The 19,244-nt window shown below is 48.3% G+C and overlaps 1 protein-coding gene and 1 long non-coding RNA gene across 3 annotated transcripts in view; one reads left to right on the top strand and one right to left on the bottom strand.

Moving 5' to 3' along the window:
* Positions 1 to 7,748: 7,748 nt before the first annotated feature.
* Pou3f3 (POU class 3 homeobox 3) lies at positions 7,749 to 9,379 on the bottom strand. The gene has a single exon (XM_069988614.1). It carries the CDS (start codon positions 9,339 to 9,341, stop codon positions 7,845 to 7,847), a length of 1,497 nt encoding a protein of 498 aa, XP_069844715.1. The 5' UTR covers positions 9,342 to 9,379; the 3' UTR covers positions 7,749 to 7,844.
* A 2,125-nt stretch (positions 9,380 to 11,504) lies between these two features.
* LOC138804331 (uncharacterized) overlaps positions 11,505 to 19,244 on the top strand; it is a 46,482-nt gene continuing 38,742 nt past the window's right edge. Inside the window, exon 1 of one of the 2 annotated variants that reach the window (XR_011365222.1) lies at positions 11,505 to 11,763. This is a non-coding gene — a long non-coding RNA (uncharacterized lncRNA). Of the gene's footprint in view, positions 11,764 to 13,492; positions 13,638 to 19,244 lie in introns of those variants that run through there. The other variant, XR_011365221.1, reaches the window with a different exon arrangement.

Genomic DNA, 19,244 nt, shown 5'->3' with positions numbered 1-19,244 from the left:
CTATAGAAAACCCTTTTTTTTCCTCCCTCAAAAAATAAGCAAACTAACTGTTCTTTTTCTCCTTTCACACACGCCAGCTATTTTCTCAAAGCAAAAAAAGTTCTGTTTCCGAAGGGAGAGAAACATACAAATTCCATTAATGAATTACATACATGGAATGTGGCTTGTCTGGAGCAATTGTATTTGTAAATAAATGGCTTCCTGTTTATTATGTTTGAGCACATCGTAATTAATACAGCAAATAGTGCGACTCTGAGTTTGAGTTTCATCATTGTTATTTTGGCCTCATTAGATATAAGTTTAAATTGAGTTGATTGTTAAGTTCTTTATTCTTCAGTGCCCAAGATGACCTGAAGACAAGTCCCTTCTGAAGTTAACCCATTTGCAAGAGTTCGGGGAATCCGGGGCTGGTTCCTTGGAAATGTTATCCGAAGTAACCTGGGGCCTTTCACGTTTGCCCCAGAAGCTTTCTAAAGCCAACCACGACCTCAATTTGTCGCTTTAGCAGCGAAGCGGAGGATTGTGACCTCTTTAGAGGGACATTGGGCACAGATCAGCCCGTGGGCACGCTTGCCCTGCCCGGCTGCCGAGCCCACACAGGGCCTGCTCAGTATCACCCAGTGGGACTGGGGCCCGCAACTGCCAGGGTGTGAACTGGGCTTGAGTGTGTGACTGTCACAGGGTCGGGCAACAGGCAGATCACCTCCCAGCCCGCGGGAAGCTGAGGCTGGGCCAACCACTGGGGGGGGGGGGGGAATCCAAGAACTCCACCGCCCCACAGTCCGGCCGCCCAAACTTTCACAAAGCGGCTTGCCTCCCCTTGCCCTGCCCCCTCCGCAGTCCCAGCTGCCTGGACTTGTGAACACTGAGGAACAATACGACCTGCAGGCGCGCCGGGCCAACGTGCTCTGACCTCTGCGCTCTCTACATTCGGATTATTGCAAAAGGAGCCCCAATTGAAGCCCTTTTCGGTGCCAGTGCATCACCCTCTTTTAGGAAGAGGTGCCAAGCACGCCCCTCCAGTAAATAAATCTCAGTGTAGGTCTCCCGGCTGGGCTACACAGTCTTTGAAGACCCAGAGGTTCAGGACACCAGTTTCCTTGGGCTCCAGGGCAGCAGCAGTAGACATTCTGAGATCGCCCGGAGTCAGCCAGGCCCGGGATTCAGCCTCTCTGAACTTCAGGGTCAGCTGAAGGCAGGCGGTATCCGAATCCTCCTCCCTCCTCCTCCTCAAAAGAGGCACCAGCCCTGGATGGAAAATCCACATACCTGCAGCCAGGAAGGACAGGCCTTCCTATCTTCTCGTCTTCCAAAAAGTTAAGCACACCACCTTTAAAACTGAGTGACCCCAGCTTTCCCCCCAAGTCATCCTACCCTCCAAGGAAACTTTCAGAAGTTCCTTTGCTCTCTCCTCCTTGGGCTTTCTCCAGTTACTTGGTTTGCCGAGTACTTTACCAACTGTCCTTAGTCCCTAGGTTTCTCAAGGCCCGGTTATTTCCATAATAATAAAAATCACAACAGTTATTATTAGGCTGGGGAAGAATCGGATCAGAGGGCCAGTGGACTACCGGGAAGGCAGGAATCTTGGTGAAAAAGGAATATTTCAACCTGCGTTTCAAAAGGTTTTAGTTTGACAACTATCAGTAACCCGATAGACAACTCCATTTAAAAAAAAAAAAGGAGAGGAAGAAAATTTACTACTGCTCTTGAAAGCCGTTATTTTTTTACATCGCTTTTAGGAAGATAGATGAACAAAACATCGCGTTTCAAGCCATTTTGATCTGTAATTAAATGGCAGGATCGGTTTGTATTCTCCTACGGCTTTTACAGAAGTTGCAGTGATCCAAAGTCGGGTTGCTGTGTCAGAGTGGCATTTTTATTAATGAGAATACAAAAAGCTTGCATATTCTTAGCCCTGCTTGAATTTAGTTGCTAAGCAACCGGTGTATGGTAATTCATCCGCGAAATTTAAATCTTTGAGAAAAGATCGTGCGTTTTTGCTGAATGGTCGCCACGAGGAAAACAACTTGTGGGACCCGCAGCAGCTGCCACCTTCGGTCTACCGGGCCTTGCTGGGTCCAGCCTGTACCCGGCCGCCCCGTGGCCACAGCCATGGTCTCCCTGACGCGCTACACTGCCATTCCTCCCCGGGAGGAGCAGGCCTTTGATACCCGGCGTCCAGCTTCCCACCACTCGACTCTGGTGATCTGGGGTTTTTCACCCCAGGCAGGCCCTACATTTGACCAAGTTGCCTTCGTCCCTGGGGCTTCTCAGTTCACACTGCAAATTTCTCCTCCTCTCCTCCTGTGCACACGCGCGCGTGCACACACACACACACACACACACACACACACACACACACACACACACACATTGCCTCCAAGAGAATGCCTGTTGCCCCTTCCCAGACCCCTCTGAGGTCACTTCCAGAGCCGACTGTTCCTCGAGGAAGAGCGGACTCATCAAGAACGCAACCCAACAGTCCACCAGAAGGCCAGGCGGCTGCCTCTGGCCGGCAGTGACATCATAGGCTCCTGCTCGCCAAACTCGCGCCCACATTTTAGGATACAGGAACAAACACGGATGTGAAATCAAGAATGAAAGAGAGAGTAATCTAATTAATAAGCCATGAGCCAGGCTAACAAAATCAAAGAATCTGATTACCCAAGTACCCTTCTTGCTATCTCCGCTGCCCCCACCCACCCCTAGCTCTTCCAGACTCCTCCTGATTTCCTTTCCTAGACTGGAAAGTTCAGGAGGTAAACACAGAGCCCTCTGATTTCCTTGCTGAAATCAAGATCAAGCCTACCGTGGGGCTCCAGCAGTCAGAAAGGTCACATGGGCGACCTTCAAGCCCAGGGACCAGCATCCCTGTGGAGCTGAGATGACCAAGCAACCCATAAAATTGGCAGAACCAGAGAGAGGTGGCCTCACATGCATACGTGGGTCACACCTAAGCACAACACCTGTCTTGGTGACTTCAGCTGTCAGTAGCAGGACCAGGAAAAAGGGGTTCTCTAATCAAAGCCATTAGAAAAAGGGTCTGTTCTTTTTTTTTTTTTAAATGTAGCACCATGCTCCCCCCCACACACACACCCTGCTTCTAGGTCACTTTAAACTCCCAACTGTCTTCAACTACCTTTCCCAGTACAGAGATCTGGACACCTTCAGGTATTAGGTTTTGTTACAGAAGACAGCATCTTCTCTAATCCTTACAGCCAGCCACGTTATATTTCAGAAGAGAATTCTTCACTTTCTATCTTTCTGCCTTAAAAAGGAAACAAACCAGTACCACCTCCTAAACAACTAATTTCAGGTCTGCATGCAGTGCCAATACTTGTTGCATCCATTTTAGAGTTGATTAATTATCTGGAACTTGGGCAAACTAAACTCCATGTGGAAAGAGTGTTTCATCCTTCCTTCAATTTAGTTCTGAAAGCTACAAGTTATTGATGGATCTTGCTCTATTTACATACAAATTGGTGCAAAGATGCCTATTTCTTAAAATGCATTTTGTATAGGTATATAAAAATGTCATTTTTGATTTAGCTTGAAGAGGTTGATCATTTATTACAAAAATAAACGAATAAATACAACAATATATTGTTGCTTCCAACAGGATAAATACTTTACAAATATATAATTAAAAACAAATTTAATTGTTAAAATTATTTCAGATATTACACTTATGGATAAAACTATAGTATATGCTGCATTTAATATTAGAACCAATTAGCCTCTGAATGTTGAAAACCATCCATACAATACAGGTTATGAGCACTGAAATGAGCAAGCTGTAGAGGCCACAGGGCAGAAGCGGAGGGCATCTCAAAGATCGATAATGGACAGTTCTATTTGGGAATAAAGTAGTCATCCTTGGCTAAATACTAAGAAAATGGAGAGGAAGAGCCACAACAGTAAAGTGACTTTTAAATATACCTCAGATGATTTACTGTACAGACTTTCAAGAGAAGATAGTTGGTGAAGGAGGGGACCAAGGCATGGAAAACTGATCGAGAAATATCAGAGGCCATTAGCTAGTTGTAAATGGGCCTGGCCTGGGACTAGCTAGGCTAGTGGAATAGAACTTTGTCATTTTCCTTTGGGTTGGAAGGGGAGGAGGGGATGGGTTGAAATGAAGGAAACAAATGGGCACTTTACAAAGAGAAGCACAAGACACTTGCACTGCTTGGGAGCACAATGACCAAATTCATTAAAAAGATCTGGTGATATATAACAATATTTTCATTATTTACATGTGTAACAATATGAGCCTCAGCACAAAACCTCTCAGTTATATCTCCTCTCTTTTGTGTTTCCACCATGAATTTCATTTTGTAAATACATTCAAAGCATTGGGGTTTTTTTTTTTAGTCCAAACAGCTCACTTTATAAAATGCAAAAAGAAAAAAAGAAGAAGAAACAAAAAGGAACAAGATGGGTTTGCTCGTCCAGCTTCTTCAATTAAAAGTTAACTTTGCTAACCTCAAATCAGGGCTCTTTCCAAAGTAATCAGTATAGCTTTTTAATAGAAAACAGTGTGAAATCTAATGTAAGCTCTTTTGTTATAAGCTAAATCAAGTAAGTGGATACCTCCTAAGTTTTAAAAATAGACCTACCCCCTGTTTAATCAAGCACAGTGTTTCAGCAAGGAAACAAATAAAAACAACAAAAAACAACAATATGATTCCATCTCATAGACTAGCAATGTATTCCACACACAAGCAACCTGCCCAGTCCTCAGCATTCCAATGATGCCCATTTTGCTTTACACAACAGACTCTCAACAAATGAGCCCCCTCCCCAAGGTTGTAAAGTCTGTGGGCAGGGTGATTATAATAGCAAGAGAAGTAAGAAACAAGAAGGCTAGGAAATGTAAATTGTGGTTTCTTGTCTTCCTTTTTTTCTTTCCTTCTGTTTAATAAATGTTGTTTTTTTCAGATTTCACAAATCAAAATGATTGTGATTTTTTTAGTACGATATGGTGTTTAAAATAATGCAACCCAATACACAGCCATCTGGCTGGGCTTGATTTATGAAAGTGACACAGGGCCCGTCTGAGAGAAATAACTGTTTCTGGGTTGTTCTCATAGTTTCCCCAGGATTTCTTTTTAACCCCTGCATCCACATCCCAAGCAGAAGTGGTGACAATGAGAGAAATAGGCAAACTCTAAGAGACAGCTGAGAAAGACTGGCAGAAATTCACCTATAAAACCATTGCTTCCTCACCCATAACTGCACTTTATCTATAGGTACAGTATGCAGGGACTCAACCAAGCAGAACCCTTCGCATCTTTAGTGCTCATGACCTGAGGTAGTACATTTCAGGTTCCCATATTATAAATATTGATATATGAACTTGACAAATGTGACCATTCTGCAGTGCTTACCTAAAAAAGTGACCTAAAAGTGGAAACCTTCAGCACCAGTAAAGAAGATAAAAGAACCATACTGGATAGATATCGAGTCACAAAAACATAGAGCCTTAATTCTGAGCTAATAATCACAAGGACAGTAGCCAGAACATATGGAGCCAAAGCAGAAATTTAAAACTATATTCTTTCATTACAGAAATAAAATACCCCCCCAAAAAGCAAAAACAAAGAAAACAAAATGGCACAAGCATAATAATTTAAATTTAATTACATATAGTCACTGCCCAGAACTAATTGCGATCAAAATATTTCATAGATTTATAAGGTAGTCTTCACAATTATTAGTCTTTAGAAGAAGAGAAAAGGGACTGAGACTCTGCTTGGGATGTAGTATAACAGAGAAAAGGAGAGGCTGGCCTTAGTAGGGGGGTAAATTGACTATTAATGATCAGTTGGCACTTTTTTTTAACTGTTGATCATCCAATAAAGAACGCAAGTATCTAAGAAAAAGGGCTAATACTTATAGACAAACTCACTGAAAACCAATAAAGACACCCACTAAAATTAAGGGAGATGGGAAATAATTGTGAAATTTATGGATTAACAAGATTGGCCACTATGTTAAAGCACCAGCTGCTTTAGTAATACTTATTCTGCACTTGAGGTGTCCAAATATCAAATATCCTTAGATGGAGCAGATCTACTTTCTTAATGCTATTACTTAATGCTTTGCTTTACTTAAAAAAAAAAAAATTCTAGAGACCTTTTTTTCTTCCCACACAGTATTTATGCATCAGACACAGACTATTTCATTCTAACAAATTTATTTTCTCAATCAGCTTCTTACGGAATCACTACTCAAATTAAATTACAATCAAATGATCACATCAAAAAGATACCCTTATTACCTAACAACTGTCCATATTTTCATTTCATTTTGATTTGTGCTCGTCTGAAAAAAACACGTAATACAAGATCTGGGGAAAAATAAATTACCGTTTTGCAGCAGTTCATAAGTATTCTGAATAAAATATTAAAAGAAGTCATTTAATGAAAATATAAAGCAAATATTTTTAGATCAACAACGGATCTAACAATTCTATATTGCCGTCTTTTCGAAAAGTCTGTTTATTAAAACCTACCAAAAACACTGCTTGGAAATGGCAGTATTATATAATCACATCCACAGCACCCATTCAATCAAAGTTGGCAACGGATTGAGGACTGAAGTCCACAGAAGTGCAGCGGCTGGTGCTTTAGTCTCTCTTAAATCCCTTTTTATCTGAGTCAGTCCAGAAATAAAAAATAAAAAATATTAATAAAAAAAATATTAGCGGTGGAATCTTTAGGCAAGGTTCACCCTGAGCGAGTGAGCGGTAGCCGGTGAAGCCCGGGTCGGTGGCCGGGCGCGGGCCTTCGCTAGGAGGCAGGGAAGGCTAGGCCCTTACTCAGCTCCCTGGCAACACAGCTGCGCTCGCGCGTAGACTGGCCAGGCCTCTCGCCACTCGCCCATCCTCTGGACGTCTCCCTCTCCCTCGCCCATCCTCGGCTCTTGCACGACGGTTTTATTTCCAAGGTGATTTGGAGGATGCTTTCTTTTGGCTTTGCTATTCAGTCCATTAATATCAGAAGCTGTGAATTTTTTTTTTCTCCAGGAGACTTTTCTCTCCTCTTCTTCTCATTTCCAAGTTGATTTGTTCCCAAATGATTTTAATATGGCCAAGAAAAAAAGAAACAGGGTTCAGGAGCACACAGTCAGACTCCATGAAACCTGGTGCCTCTGATTTCTTCCAGGTCGCTCCCAGGAAAGAAAGTTTCCGTGGATCTCTTTTAGGCAGCCCTTTTGGAAGAACTGGGAGGAAAGGGGTGTGTGTGTGGGGGGGGTGTCTTTCTCTCCTCTCTCCTCCGGTTTGTTTTGTTTCAGAGGAGAGGAGGAAGAGGCAGGTGCTGTCCACCACTGCCACCTCAGCGTGGGAAACACCTCAGTGCAGTTTTGGTGTGTCGGGTATCCACCCTTCTTCAGATACAAAAACAACACACCACCACAGTATAAACGAGATCTCACGGTTGTCCCCTTTTGCGCTCTGGTTGTTTGTTATACAAGTATATAAAACAGTCTGGGTATGTATTATGCTTTAAATTTTCTGGTTTGGTCCCTCCTTCCTTGAACTTCAAAAATAAAAAATAAACCAGTCTCCTCGGTCCATCTCTCAATCGATCGTCTTTTCCTCCAAGGGCGTGCGCGCCGGCACGCCTGTGTTTGGGCGGAGGGGGAGGCGGTGGATGAGCCCGGGCTCGGGCCGGGTGCAGCCCAGGTGGCCGGGTCTGCGCTGCAGCGGCGGCGGCGGCGGGCGGCAGCGGCGGCTGGGCGGCGGCGGCTGGGTGGCGGCGGCAGCGGCGGCAGGGACGGCGGCGGTGCTGACCGAGGCTTCGGAGGCGGCGGCGGCCCTCTTCGCGCGCCCCTGGCCTTCACTGCACACTTGTCTGCAGCCCGTGGTGTGGCGGCGGCGTGTCGGCGCTCACGGTGCCCACCTGCGAGTAGACGTCGTCGGGCGTCTGCTGCTGGATCCCCGGTGGCGTCATCCGCTTCTCCTTTTGGCGCCGGTTGCAGAACCAAACCCGCACGACTTCTTTCTCGAGTTGTAGGCTGTCGGCCAGGTTGGTGATCTCCTGCGCCGAGGGCTTGGGGCACTTGAGGAAGTGGCTCTCGAGCGCGCCCTTGACGCTCACCTCGATTGAGGTCCGCTTCTTGCGCTTGCGGCCCTGGGCCGCGATCTTGTCGATGCTCGTGGGGCTGCCGGTGCTCGAGTCCGCCTCCTCCAGCCACTTGTTCAGCAGCGGCTTGAGCTTGCACATGTTCTTGAAGCTCAGCTGCAGGGCCTCGAAGCGGCAGATGGTGGTCTGCGAGAACACGTTGCCGTACAGCGTGCCCAGCGCCAGCCCCACGTCGGCCTGCGTGAAGCCCAGCTTGATGCGCCGCTGCTTGAACTGCTTGGCGAACTGCTCCAGGTCGTCGGACGTCGGCGTGTCCTCGTCCGAGTGCGGATCGTGGTTGTTGAGTCCCGGCCCCGCGCCGCCACCGTGGTGCGGCGGTCCCTGCGCGTGGTGCGGGTGCGGCGGGTGCGGGTGCGCGTGGTGATGGTGATGGTGATGGTGCTCGGCTAGCTCGGGGGTGTCCCCGCGCACCAGCCCCGGGTGCACCAGGCTCTGGGCGCCGCCGCCCGCGCCGCCACCGCCGCCGCCGGGCCCGGGGGGCGCGCTCAGCATGCCGTTCACCGTGAAGCCCCCGGGCTGCGAGTAGAGCAGACTCTGCGGCGGCGGCTGCTGGCCCCCGGCCATGGACGGGAGGTGCGCGGCGGCAGCGGCGGCGGCGGCGGCGGCGGCAGCGGCGGCGGCGGCCCCCCAGCCCCCGGGGTGGCCCTGATGCGGGGGCGGCGGCGGGGGTCCCAGGTGCGGCGGCCCCCGGTGGTGCAGCGCGGTGCCGGCGTGCAGATCGTCGCGCCCGGCGCCCCCCTTCACGTCGGGGCCCTGCGGCGGCGGCGGCGGCGGCTGCGGCGGCTGCTGGGGGCTGCCAGCCATGCCCACCGCGCTGCCCGACCACGGCGAGCTCGCCTCCACGGCGGCGGCAGCGGCGGCGGCGGCGGCGGCGGCGGCGTGGGGCAGGGCCGTGACCCACTGGTGCGCGTGGCTCAGCATATGGCCGCCGTTGCTGGCGGCCATGGCCCCCTGCATGAAGTCGCTCTGGACCATCTTCACGGAGGATGGATCCCCCCGGTAGGCGCCGGAGGTGACGGCGGCGCTACCGGGCTGCATGCCACCGCCGCCGCCCCCTGCACCGCCGCCGCCGCCGCCGCCGCCGCCTCCGCCGCCGCCGCCGCCGGCCCCCGCCGCGTCCGAGTGCACAATGGAGCCGGCCGCGAGCAGGCTGTTCCCCGGCAGGTAGGGGTTAGAAGCCGCCGTGGCCATGCCGCTCCGCTCCCGCCACCCCACCGCCGCCACCACCGCCGCCGCCGCAGCAGCAGCCGCGGCCGCCGCCGCCGCCGCCGCCGCCGCGCCCCCCCGCCTCCCGCCTCCTCTCCCCCCTCCTCCTGCCCCTCCCCTGCCCGGGGCCCCCGCCGCCTTCGCCGCCGCCTCCGCCGCCGCCTCCGCCGCCTCCGCCCCCGCCGCCGCCGCCGCCGCCGCCGCCGCGGCCCCGGGCTGCAGCTGCAAGGCCGCTCGGCAGGGCGCGGGGGTCGCCGGCCGGCCTTGGTCAGCAGCAGCAACGGCAGCAGCAACCGCAGGAGCAGTGCTGTGGGGAGGGGGGCTCGCTGGTCGGGGCGGGCTCCGTGGCCAGCCCTCGCAGGGGGGGTCGTGGCCGCCCCCCGGCCCCGGCGCTCGCGGCTAGCTCCAGCGGGGCTCGCCGGGCGGGGCGGGACGGGCTCTCGGGGCGCTTTCCCGGGGCGCGCGGAGTCCACCTGCTAAGTGAAGGTTTTCTCGGGGAAACAACAAAGAAAGAAGGTGTCCCCTCCTTCCTGAGCCAAAGTAAAGACGGCCGGTGTCCGGCCCCGCCGCGCTCCTTCCCGGCTGCGAACTCTTCTCCTCCTCGCCAACACTTTTCACTCGTTCCTCCTCGGAGTAGTTAAAACTTTTTTCGTCCTGGAAGGCGTGGTGAGGCGGGCTGCTCGCGCGTGCGGAGCAGCAGAGGGGCGACGGGCTCCGGCTCTCCCCCTCCGGTCCTCTCTTAGCAAGTTTTGTTCTGTCCTACGAAAACTTCTTGCGATCGTGCATTTCTCTGAAGTTGCTATTGCCAGAGCTCTGGATGGCCTCTGAAACAAGCGTCCTTGTGCATTCTCCTCGCGACACGCACAGTCTGATGCGACATCTTTCCTTTTGGGCAGAAATTAGGAAACAAATATAACAAGGAAGGAAGAAAAAAAAAAGGAACAGGCAAAAATGATGTCGAATTGCTCTGTTACCTTGCTGCTGACGGTTGGGGTTGTTGGTGTTTTATTTTTTTCCCAGCAGTTGTCTGGAGAAGGAGGAGGAAGAAGAGTGCATTGGTAGAGGTTGAGGTGTGTGTGTGCATATAGGGGATCCTTGATACACAGACCAACTCCAGTGGGGCACGTTCCACTGCTCTCAGAGTGCACCGACGGCGGGCGGCTGGAGCTGGCCAAGCCGGAGCAGAGTTGCCTCGCTCTGCGCCCTGGTTCGCTCTCTCTCTCTCTCTCTCTCTCTCTCTCACTTTCTCTCTCCCTCTCTCCCTCCCTCTCTCTCTCTCTCTCTTCCTCTCTCGGGCGCCCGCACTCGCTCCGCGATCTGACAGTTCGCTCTCTGTCCCTCCCTCTCAGAGCAGGGACTGTCGAATGTTTACCCTCCGCCGCAAGCGCGCACCCACCACCACACTTTCCCAAATACAAGGAAGTCGAGCACCAGGGCTCCCGCTGATTGGCTACCTGCTGGGTGATTGGCAGGCCCGGAATGACTGGCTCAGGACGCGCGGCCCCCCTTCCGGCCGTTCCGATTGGTTGCTTTTTAATTTAGGCAGAGCGTCGTAGAAGCTGGAAATCTGTTGCCCCCCCTCCCTTGCTCCCTCCCCATCGCCTCTTTCCCCTCCCCGCCAACCCCCTCCCGTCCCCTCCGCCACATCTTAACTCTTAGTGTCCGGCCCAAACGTTGGCGTTCCCTCGCCGGCTCCGGGCGTTCGGGATAATTCTGGGAGGGGAGGAAGAAAGGAGAGCGAAAAAGAGAGGGAGGGGACGAAGAAGAGGAGGGGGGGGAGCGATTGGGAGGAAAACGAAGGGGTGGGGGTGGGGGAGAGGGAGAAAGAAAAATAGCAACCGAGCCACCCCGCCCTGTGCTGCACCCGGACCCCACCACCCCCTCGCCGGAGATTTTGTAAAGCGCGCGTCACAGATGCACCATTCAAGCTAATACCTATAGACAGATGTGTCCCCAGTGGGTTTTCAAAGTTTCCTCTCCTCTGCACGCGCCGGCCCCCATCTCCCTCTCGGTGGGGGTGAAGGGGAGGTCGCCTCGCCGGGAACTCAGGTGGCCGCGATCCTTGGAAATCCGCCACCGCAACTTTCTGCAGCCGCGGCGCGCCGGCGGCAGCCCTCTTTGTTTAAGTTCTCGGGTGCCATCATCTGGGAAACCCGCAAGCCCAGGACCTGCGCGGTGCCGGCGCGTGCGAGACGGACGGCTCTCGGCCGCGACTCGCTCTCCCCACCCCCTTCTCCCTCTCCCCCCTTCTCCCTCTCCGGTGCTCCCTCCCTTCCCTTCTTCCCACCCTCCTCTGGGATTCATGCAAGTAGCGTGCGTGCCCTTGTGAGTTCGGAGGGTGCTGGTCAGCGGAGCCTCGCCACGTATTTGAAAAGCAATCAGTCCGACCTTCCCCCATACATTCATCGTAAGTGTATTCGCCCCTGATTCCTCTAGGATTCCCATTGGAATCCAGCCCGAGTGGTCCACACAACTGGGGTGCACTAACCTCGCTCTCCACCGTGTGTGTGTGTGTGTGTGTGTGTGTGATTTCAGTGTGATTGTTGTTAGCGGTGGTGTTTTGCTTGCTCGCTTTCTTGGAAATGGGTGATTTCCACTCCCCCTTTCTTTTCTATCTCTGATGGATTTTGCATGGTGGATAGGACTGGCAGCTACAAACGCTTCCTCAGCCCCTATCCGGCTGCTGAAAGAGTTAAGGGGGCCGGGAGGGGGAGTGTGCTGGGTAGGCGGGAGAAGCGGGGGTGGGGTGGAGTAGGGTGGAAAGGGGGGGGGGACGCGGCCAAGCGGAAACGCTGCACAGAGGAACCTCAGCGAACCAAGAAAAAGGAGAAAGTGGCAACGAAAACAAGAGCAAATTGAACCCTCCTCGGGGATTTCCAATGAACTAACCCAATTCGGACATTCAATAAATACATGGTTTCTAATGAGTGTGCGTGTGCATGCACCCCACGCTCCCAGCTGCGGGTGCGCGGGGCCGTAGAGACTCCACTAAGTCCCCAGTCCTGAACGGCGGCCCGGGATGTAGGGTGTAGTGGTAGGACGGTCGGGGTGCCTCGGTTATAAAGTAAACGGGCCTGCTCTTCTCCTCTCCCGAGGCAAGGTTCCTGTGTCCAGTGCAGTTAGTGGAACTCACTGCCTGAGCTCTGGATTCCAGAATTATTAGTACGCAGCCTCTATGCGGTCTTAAGATTAGCACGAGAAGCGTAGAATTTATATAGGATCTCGTCCAGCTCCTGCTTGCCGGTGAAAGATACCATCGTAGGTAGGTTGCAGAAAAGCATTTTTTTTTTTTTTTTTGGCCAAGGAGTAGATCTAAAAGACAGCGATAACCAATCCCCAAACAGAACGAATTTCTTCCCTCCACGTTCCCCAAAGCCTCCTTTTTATATTTATGTATGAGGATATGTATATATATAAAATAGAACACAGATTTCATTGAATAAATCTGAGATCTCCAGGTGCAGACGTTTGAATAGTCGGTGCCAACACCCCGTGTTTTCCTTTCCTGCCGATTTTGCTTGGATCCGGCTCAAAAACCGAGAGTCTCGTGGTTTTGTTTACACTGAATGGGGAGGATAGGAACAGAGCCATGGGGCCGCCTTTCATTAATATACAGTGAGGATTTTGTCTAAATTACTGCTATGAATTTCACAGTACACGCTTTCAAAAGCAGTCTCAGGTGGCCCGATGAAACGTGATAGCGCCTTTGCAAACAGATCCACTTTCTTTCTTTCTTTGCAAGCCGTGTGTGTGTGTGTGTGTGTGTGTGTGTATGTGTGTGTGTGTGTGTGTGTGTGTGTGTATGCGCGCGCTTGCGCTTGCGCTTGCGCTTATGGGAAGCCTCCCCAAAACGCTGTGCTCCTCGATAACAGAAATGCACTTCTGTTCCGAGGTCTGGCCCCTTCTACCTCCCCCCTTTCCACGTACTTAGTTCTCGAATCGCTCCCCAGCCTCCCTTACCCCCGCCCTCCCTTATCCACCCCCTCCCTTCGAGGAGTGTGATTGTTTTGTCTGGGAAAAAAAAATCCAAAGTATATAACAAGGGGAGAACAGTTAGTGCTGATTTTCATTTGCATACATTTTCATATATTTTGGTGAAAATAATAGACTAGTGAGAGCTGGGCTTACAGGAGTCAGTGTGAGGAGAGGCTAAGGATGCACCGGTTCTGGAGAATTGAGAATATACCTTCTTCTCCACACCCTAGGCACCTTATTTTATTTTATTTTTTAAAAAATAAACATCTCCTTTTATTTAAAAACATAACCTTGGAAGTTTGCTCGGTAAGTGTTTTTCATTTTCTTTCCCTGCTTTCTCTTTCATCCTCTCCTTCCTTTCTGGTGTATTTATTTATGTACTTGTAGGTTTGGGAGCTTATTTTCATTGCTTGGGACGAGAGGGTTCACAGAGGAACTGCCTGAAAGAAGGAAAGCGAAGTGTGTTGGAGGGGGAGCATAAAAAGTCCAACCCTGCTAAAATATTACATAAAAGATGGACTCATTCCAAAGATACACACACTGCAAGGTTCTTTACTCTTGAGGGGGTGGGGGGAGAGGCATAGAATGCTATTAATTTTAATTGTTGATCATGAGGGGGGAAAGCCTTGGAAAAAGAAGTGATTACTACAGTATATAAATACTTCTTATTTTCTTAGGGAATGAAAACTAGAGGGGAAGAAGCCCCTTCTGTAGCTAGTAGGAAGGTACAGAGCTGTGGGGAGCCTGTGGGATTGGAGGGGGGCTCACCGGATCGGAGCAAGGGGATGGGGTAAGGAGGGGGGCCGGGGAAGGGAGGGCAAAGAGCTGGTGAAGGAGGAAGCAATGGGGGAGAAGAGGCAGGAAGTCAATGCACCTCTGGTTAATGCTGTGTCTGGGAGCAAGAGGTTGAGGTGCAGCCTCCCAGCTCAGTAGTGAAAGCTTATCAGGAAAAGGGTGATCAATCAAAACTAACCAGGACATCTCTGTACTTTATCCCCAAAGGAGGCTGGAGCTTCAGCATTGAAAACTACATTTTACAGTGTCTTTTTTTTTTTTTGACAGCCCTGTGTGCCCCCCTTCCTTATCACTTTGGTTTTTTTTTTTTTTTGTCAAAATTGAGGGTACACTTACTACAAGCAGTAATGGCAGAAATTTGGCAGAAGGAAATAGCTTGACCATGTCCAGGTTGTTGTGAACGTCTTGCCTTAGTGAAATAGGCCAGAGATGATTTTAAAAAAGCTTTTGTTTTTATTTTTATTTTTAGTCTTGTTCTTGTAAAGGAAACTGTGTCTGGGGTGTTGGGGGTGGGGTGGGGGAAGCAAACGGCTGGAATTTTATTACACTTTTGTACACCTTGCAATTTCGAGTTGGTAATTTATTTGGAAACAGTTGATGCCAAATCAATGAAATGGTTTGTAACAAGGGAGGAAGAGGTTTCGGCCGGGGAGGGGGGGGGGCAAAGATTCGCCAGTTTTCCACTCCTTGTTTATGTGCTTGGCAGCATTGCATTTGACTGAGGTTAACTCTGTGTGCTCCGTTGGACCAGATGCCATATAGAGCTGCTCCCTGAAGATCATTTGTTTCCTTGATGGGGAACATTTCTGAGCAGAGCATATTGGTTGCCATAGAGAAAGAAATAAAAGGAAGAACACTAGTCACATTAAGCTATATGTTTGTGCACTGGGCTTTAGATAAAAGGACCTTGATTCAGCCAAAGAGAAGAAGCCAAACTAGAGATTTCTAGTGCCACTAAAACTAGCTTTATTTTGTTTTGGACTTTTACAGTTGAAACATATAAGCTAATTTTATTGGTTGTTGTTAATTTTATATGACACGGTTTACTGAACAAAATAAACTTTACTCAGGAGTAGCACCATGAGCTAGTCAGCAGGGGGCGCACTGAGTCATTGTAGCTAGTGCTGAGTAAAATGTAGCCGGTTCAAAAGCAAATCTGCTCTTCCAAACTTGCCAAAGGAACAAACACCTCTACCTTTCTATGCATATTCACGAGTCGTGGATGCACAGCATAACACAGAGTTTTTAAAATATGAGGACAATGACTCCCCTATTCCCTCCCCCTCCCTCCTCCCCGTCTGTGAAATGGTTCAGGAAAGAAACAGAGTGCAAAGAGAGATCTCCCTAGAAATGGGTTGTGAAAGTAAGGATACTTAAAAAAAAATAGTACCACAGTTACCTAATAGGATACTTAAGACACTATCTTTACAGTTGTGTTCCCCACCCCCCGGGGAGGAGGGGGAGTCAAGAAAACAAAATGCATTCTGTATTATCTGTTAAATAATGGATTTTCTTCAACTTGATACACATTTGGCCCTCTAAATAAAACTCGAAGCAATAAAGATGTATCCAAGTGGCCAAGATCTCTTTTAGTTCAGGTGATATTGAGTGGCTACTTTTATTCGGGATGATTTCGGAAAGACTTTGGATTTACTCTTGAAAAGGAAGACTTGATATTCAAAGGGCAATACCAACTAGCCATGGTTAGAGATCTGTCTTTTAGCCCAATATTACTTAATCCAGTTGCAGAAGCCTTTAAATAGAGCACAAAGTTTCTGCCTGAAAGATTTTTAAGTTCTGTGAAAGAAGAAAGTTTATCGTGGTTAAAGCATGAAAAAAAAAAAAAGATATGTGGAAATCTTCCTAAAATAGTGAAGGGCAGATCCTGGTGGGGTTTGAGGCATCAGTCAGTTTGTTTCTCTGGAACAGTTTTCCCAAGGAGATTTAGAGAGCGTGACTAAGAAAGAGAAGCCAGCAGTGACTGGAAGTGTGAAGCTGCCTTGCACGGTTAGCTGGCCTACTGCACCTGCAAATGTGGCAAAGAACCTGCCAGGAAAGGGCATGATTCCGAAAGCTTTGCTGTTCCTCTGCTGCAGGGAAACCCGCCACCCATTTCTTTCCAGCTGAGCTCCCAGCCAAGCAGGGTCCAGTAGTGAGACGTTTTCTTTGAAACTAATTTTAGCAAGTCAGGGATTGGATTGAAGTAGTAGTTCATCTTGGAGGGTTGAGATTAGGCAAATAGACTAAGCAAAGGGGACACACTCAGACACTTTAATTCTATGATTTTCATCCTCAAGCTTTTGCATTTGAAGTCAGAAAATATACTATCAGATTTTGTGCTAATAAAACAAAGTGGACCAGAACAGAGGGAACTGTAATCTGAGCTCAAATGTGGCTTTTTCTCAGCACTCTGGACAATTCAGACAAAAGAATTCTAGGGGATATCCACATGAATTGGACAAATAGTTCAGCCTCAAAGCTCTACCTCTAGCTTATTTTGCATTCCCATGGTTGTCCAGAACATTTAAAAATATTTTTACAGAAGGGAACTTTTCTATTAATTTGGATATTTTACAAAACCACTGGTGACATGATCATTATACATACTTAGAGCAAGCCTATGTAGGAATCATTCTTCCTGAGATCTATGATTGTTCTAGGTTGCTGTTTAATTTCCTTTCGTGCAAATGTGCTTTAAAAAGATCAGGGAAGTTAAAAATTCTCGGTCCTCTTGATTTCTACATTTTTAGTTAACCTGTAGTAAAAGAAACAGTATATGAATTCTACGCAATGCAACAAGTTAACTGGAGAAGCGCTGGACATTCTAGGGAAATCCTTCAGCATTCTGTCATGATTTGAGGAGTGGAAATGATCAAGCTAAGTATGAACTAAGATCCAAACTGCTAGACAAACCTACAGACTTTTCAATTGTTGGAGACAGTGAAATTGCTTTTGCCAAATGAGAAGCCAAATGAGAAAATGAAGACTATTACCTGGGTCAAATGTACAAAGTGGGTGTTTACTAATTTGCTTCTGTTTGAGAATGATGAGGTGCTCTGTACTGCTGTAGAGTGGAAGCACAATTTCCCTTAGCATCTACACATGAAAATGTTCAACATGCCATCCATACCATGTGTTCTATACAAAGAGAAAGGCTCTGCAAAAGTAGCTTTTGATGGGAAAAGAATTTATTGTGTGGGTACTGCAGCACTTGTTCTTTGGGCTTGCTAAGGGTTTGGAAGTGTGGGTTCAATTTTATTCCCTCTCCACCTACATTTTCCATATCACTTTGATATCTGATTATCTGATCTGGAGAAAGGGAGAAGAAATAGAGAACTTTTTTTTTTTTTAAAGATGAGGTAGAAGGAATAACTAAATCTAAATGTTCCATCATTTCTCATTCTAAAGTAAGAGGCTTTCATTCTGATACTTAGAGAATAGCTTTAAACTACAGGGCATTTCAGATTGTGGAAGATAAATTAAGAAGGCATAGTAAGTAAGTTGGTAATCAAGTATGCACTTTTGAAAGAACCTATTTTCAACTGTTTGCCCAGTCTAGCTGTGAATGTGCACCTGACAAGTTTGATAATGAACACTACCAATGGCTGGGGAAGCAGAAATGCTCCTTCTCCTGTCTTCCCCCCATCATTCTCTCTGCTCACTCCCAAATTAGTGGTCTTCAAAATCAGATCTGTAGTAGGTTAGGTAACAGGGAGCCCGGCTCAGTGACTAGAACAGCCATATTGGTGATGCTGATGCTGATTCATTGATTTAAAAAAAAAAAAGTGAATTCTCTCCCAGCTAGAAAAAATATTTCAAGGTCAACGTGTGTGTGTGTGTGTGTGTGTGTGTGTGTGTGTGTGTGTGTGTGTGTCTGTGTCTGTGTCTGTGTGTTTGTGCATTTTAAAGAACAAAGCCCAGAAATATTAGCTCAGCTTTCATAAAGGGGTGCTAGGTTATTTTGAGCTTGTAGTCATTCTAAAATTGAACCTGAAGCACACTTCTTGGACCAAACACTCCCTACTCCTATCTATTTTACAATACCTTCTCTCTGGGTTGGAATCCGGAGTCTTGAGGTGGATAAGGGAGCCACTGTGGCATGCTGTTAGAAAGCAATTCTTGCACTTTGGATGCCTCTTTTCTTTTTCTATTAGAGACTTTTTATTTTTACATTTGAACTTAGCTATTATCGGAGGAGCTGGGTACAGACTGCAGTCTGTCAGTCTGTTCTTTTCTACCAGATAATGCTCTTAGAAGTTCATTCTTCCCCTATGTTGAAATTCCCACTTCAGGACTCTGTTCTTTCCCCGGGCCAACTGTACCCAGTGCCTCAGGGTATCTACCAGAAGAGATTGTTCTTGTTACTCATTTAAAAATAAAACCTTCATATTAGGTGTTTGCAGCAACATAATTTTTAGGGCTAAAATTTCTGGTCGAGATTTTGGTTGTAGTGACCTTATTCGAGGTAGCTTCTTGCAGCTCAGGCTGATTAGTCTCAAGTTAAAAGTTAAGTGTCCAGTATTGCCTAGAGTGCTCCCCCATTTTTTAAAAAAGAGAGCCAGCTTAATAAAGCCCCCCCCCGGGGGGGGTAAGGTCCCAAGCTTAGAGTGGCACTTGATAGATGTAGAATGTTTAGTATCAAACCAGTGCAAAAAAATAATCTCCAAAAGTGAATACATATAATTCAAATGGTATGGGCTGTGTTTCCTTTATTTTTTATTCGCATCACACACACACACACACACACACACACACACACACACACACACACACCGATCAAGTAAAACTTCAGTTTTTTAGTTTCCTAAAATAATAATAAAAAAACTGATTTATTCCCCCCCCCCAGGTGTCTAGCAGAGGTTCCCTTTCAGAGTTAAGGTATAAGAACGTTCCCCTTGAAAGGTTTTCCTTGGAGACTCCAGCGCTCCGGGCTCCCATCCCACAGCGGAAGGGACCTCTTTTTTGTCCCCCTCCCATTTCTGTGATTTCTGGGCACCGAAATGGACTCTTTCCAAATCAGTGGTAAAATGTGGAGCCTCGGGGCTAAGCTTGGCGTCCTTAGGTCGCATTCTAACGACATTTATTTTATTTAGAGCGCAGTTTGCATAATACAATTAC

The sequence above is a fragment of the Dipodomys merriami genome, unplaced genomic scaffold (assembly GCF_024711535.1).
Source record: "Dipodomys merriami isolate MVZ:Mamm:240054 unplaced genomic scaffold, mDipMer1.0.p SCAF_36, whole genome shotgun sequence".
NCBI classification, from domain to species: domain Eukaryota; kingdom Metazoa; phylum Chordata; class Mammalia; order Rodentia; family Heteromyidae; genus Dipodomys; species Dipodomys merriami.
The sequence above is the reverse complement of the archived record's forward strand: the minus strand, read 5'-3'. Positions and strand labels throughout refer to the sequence as shown.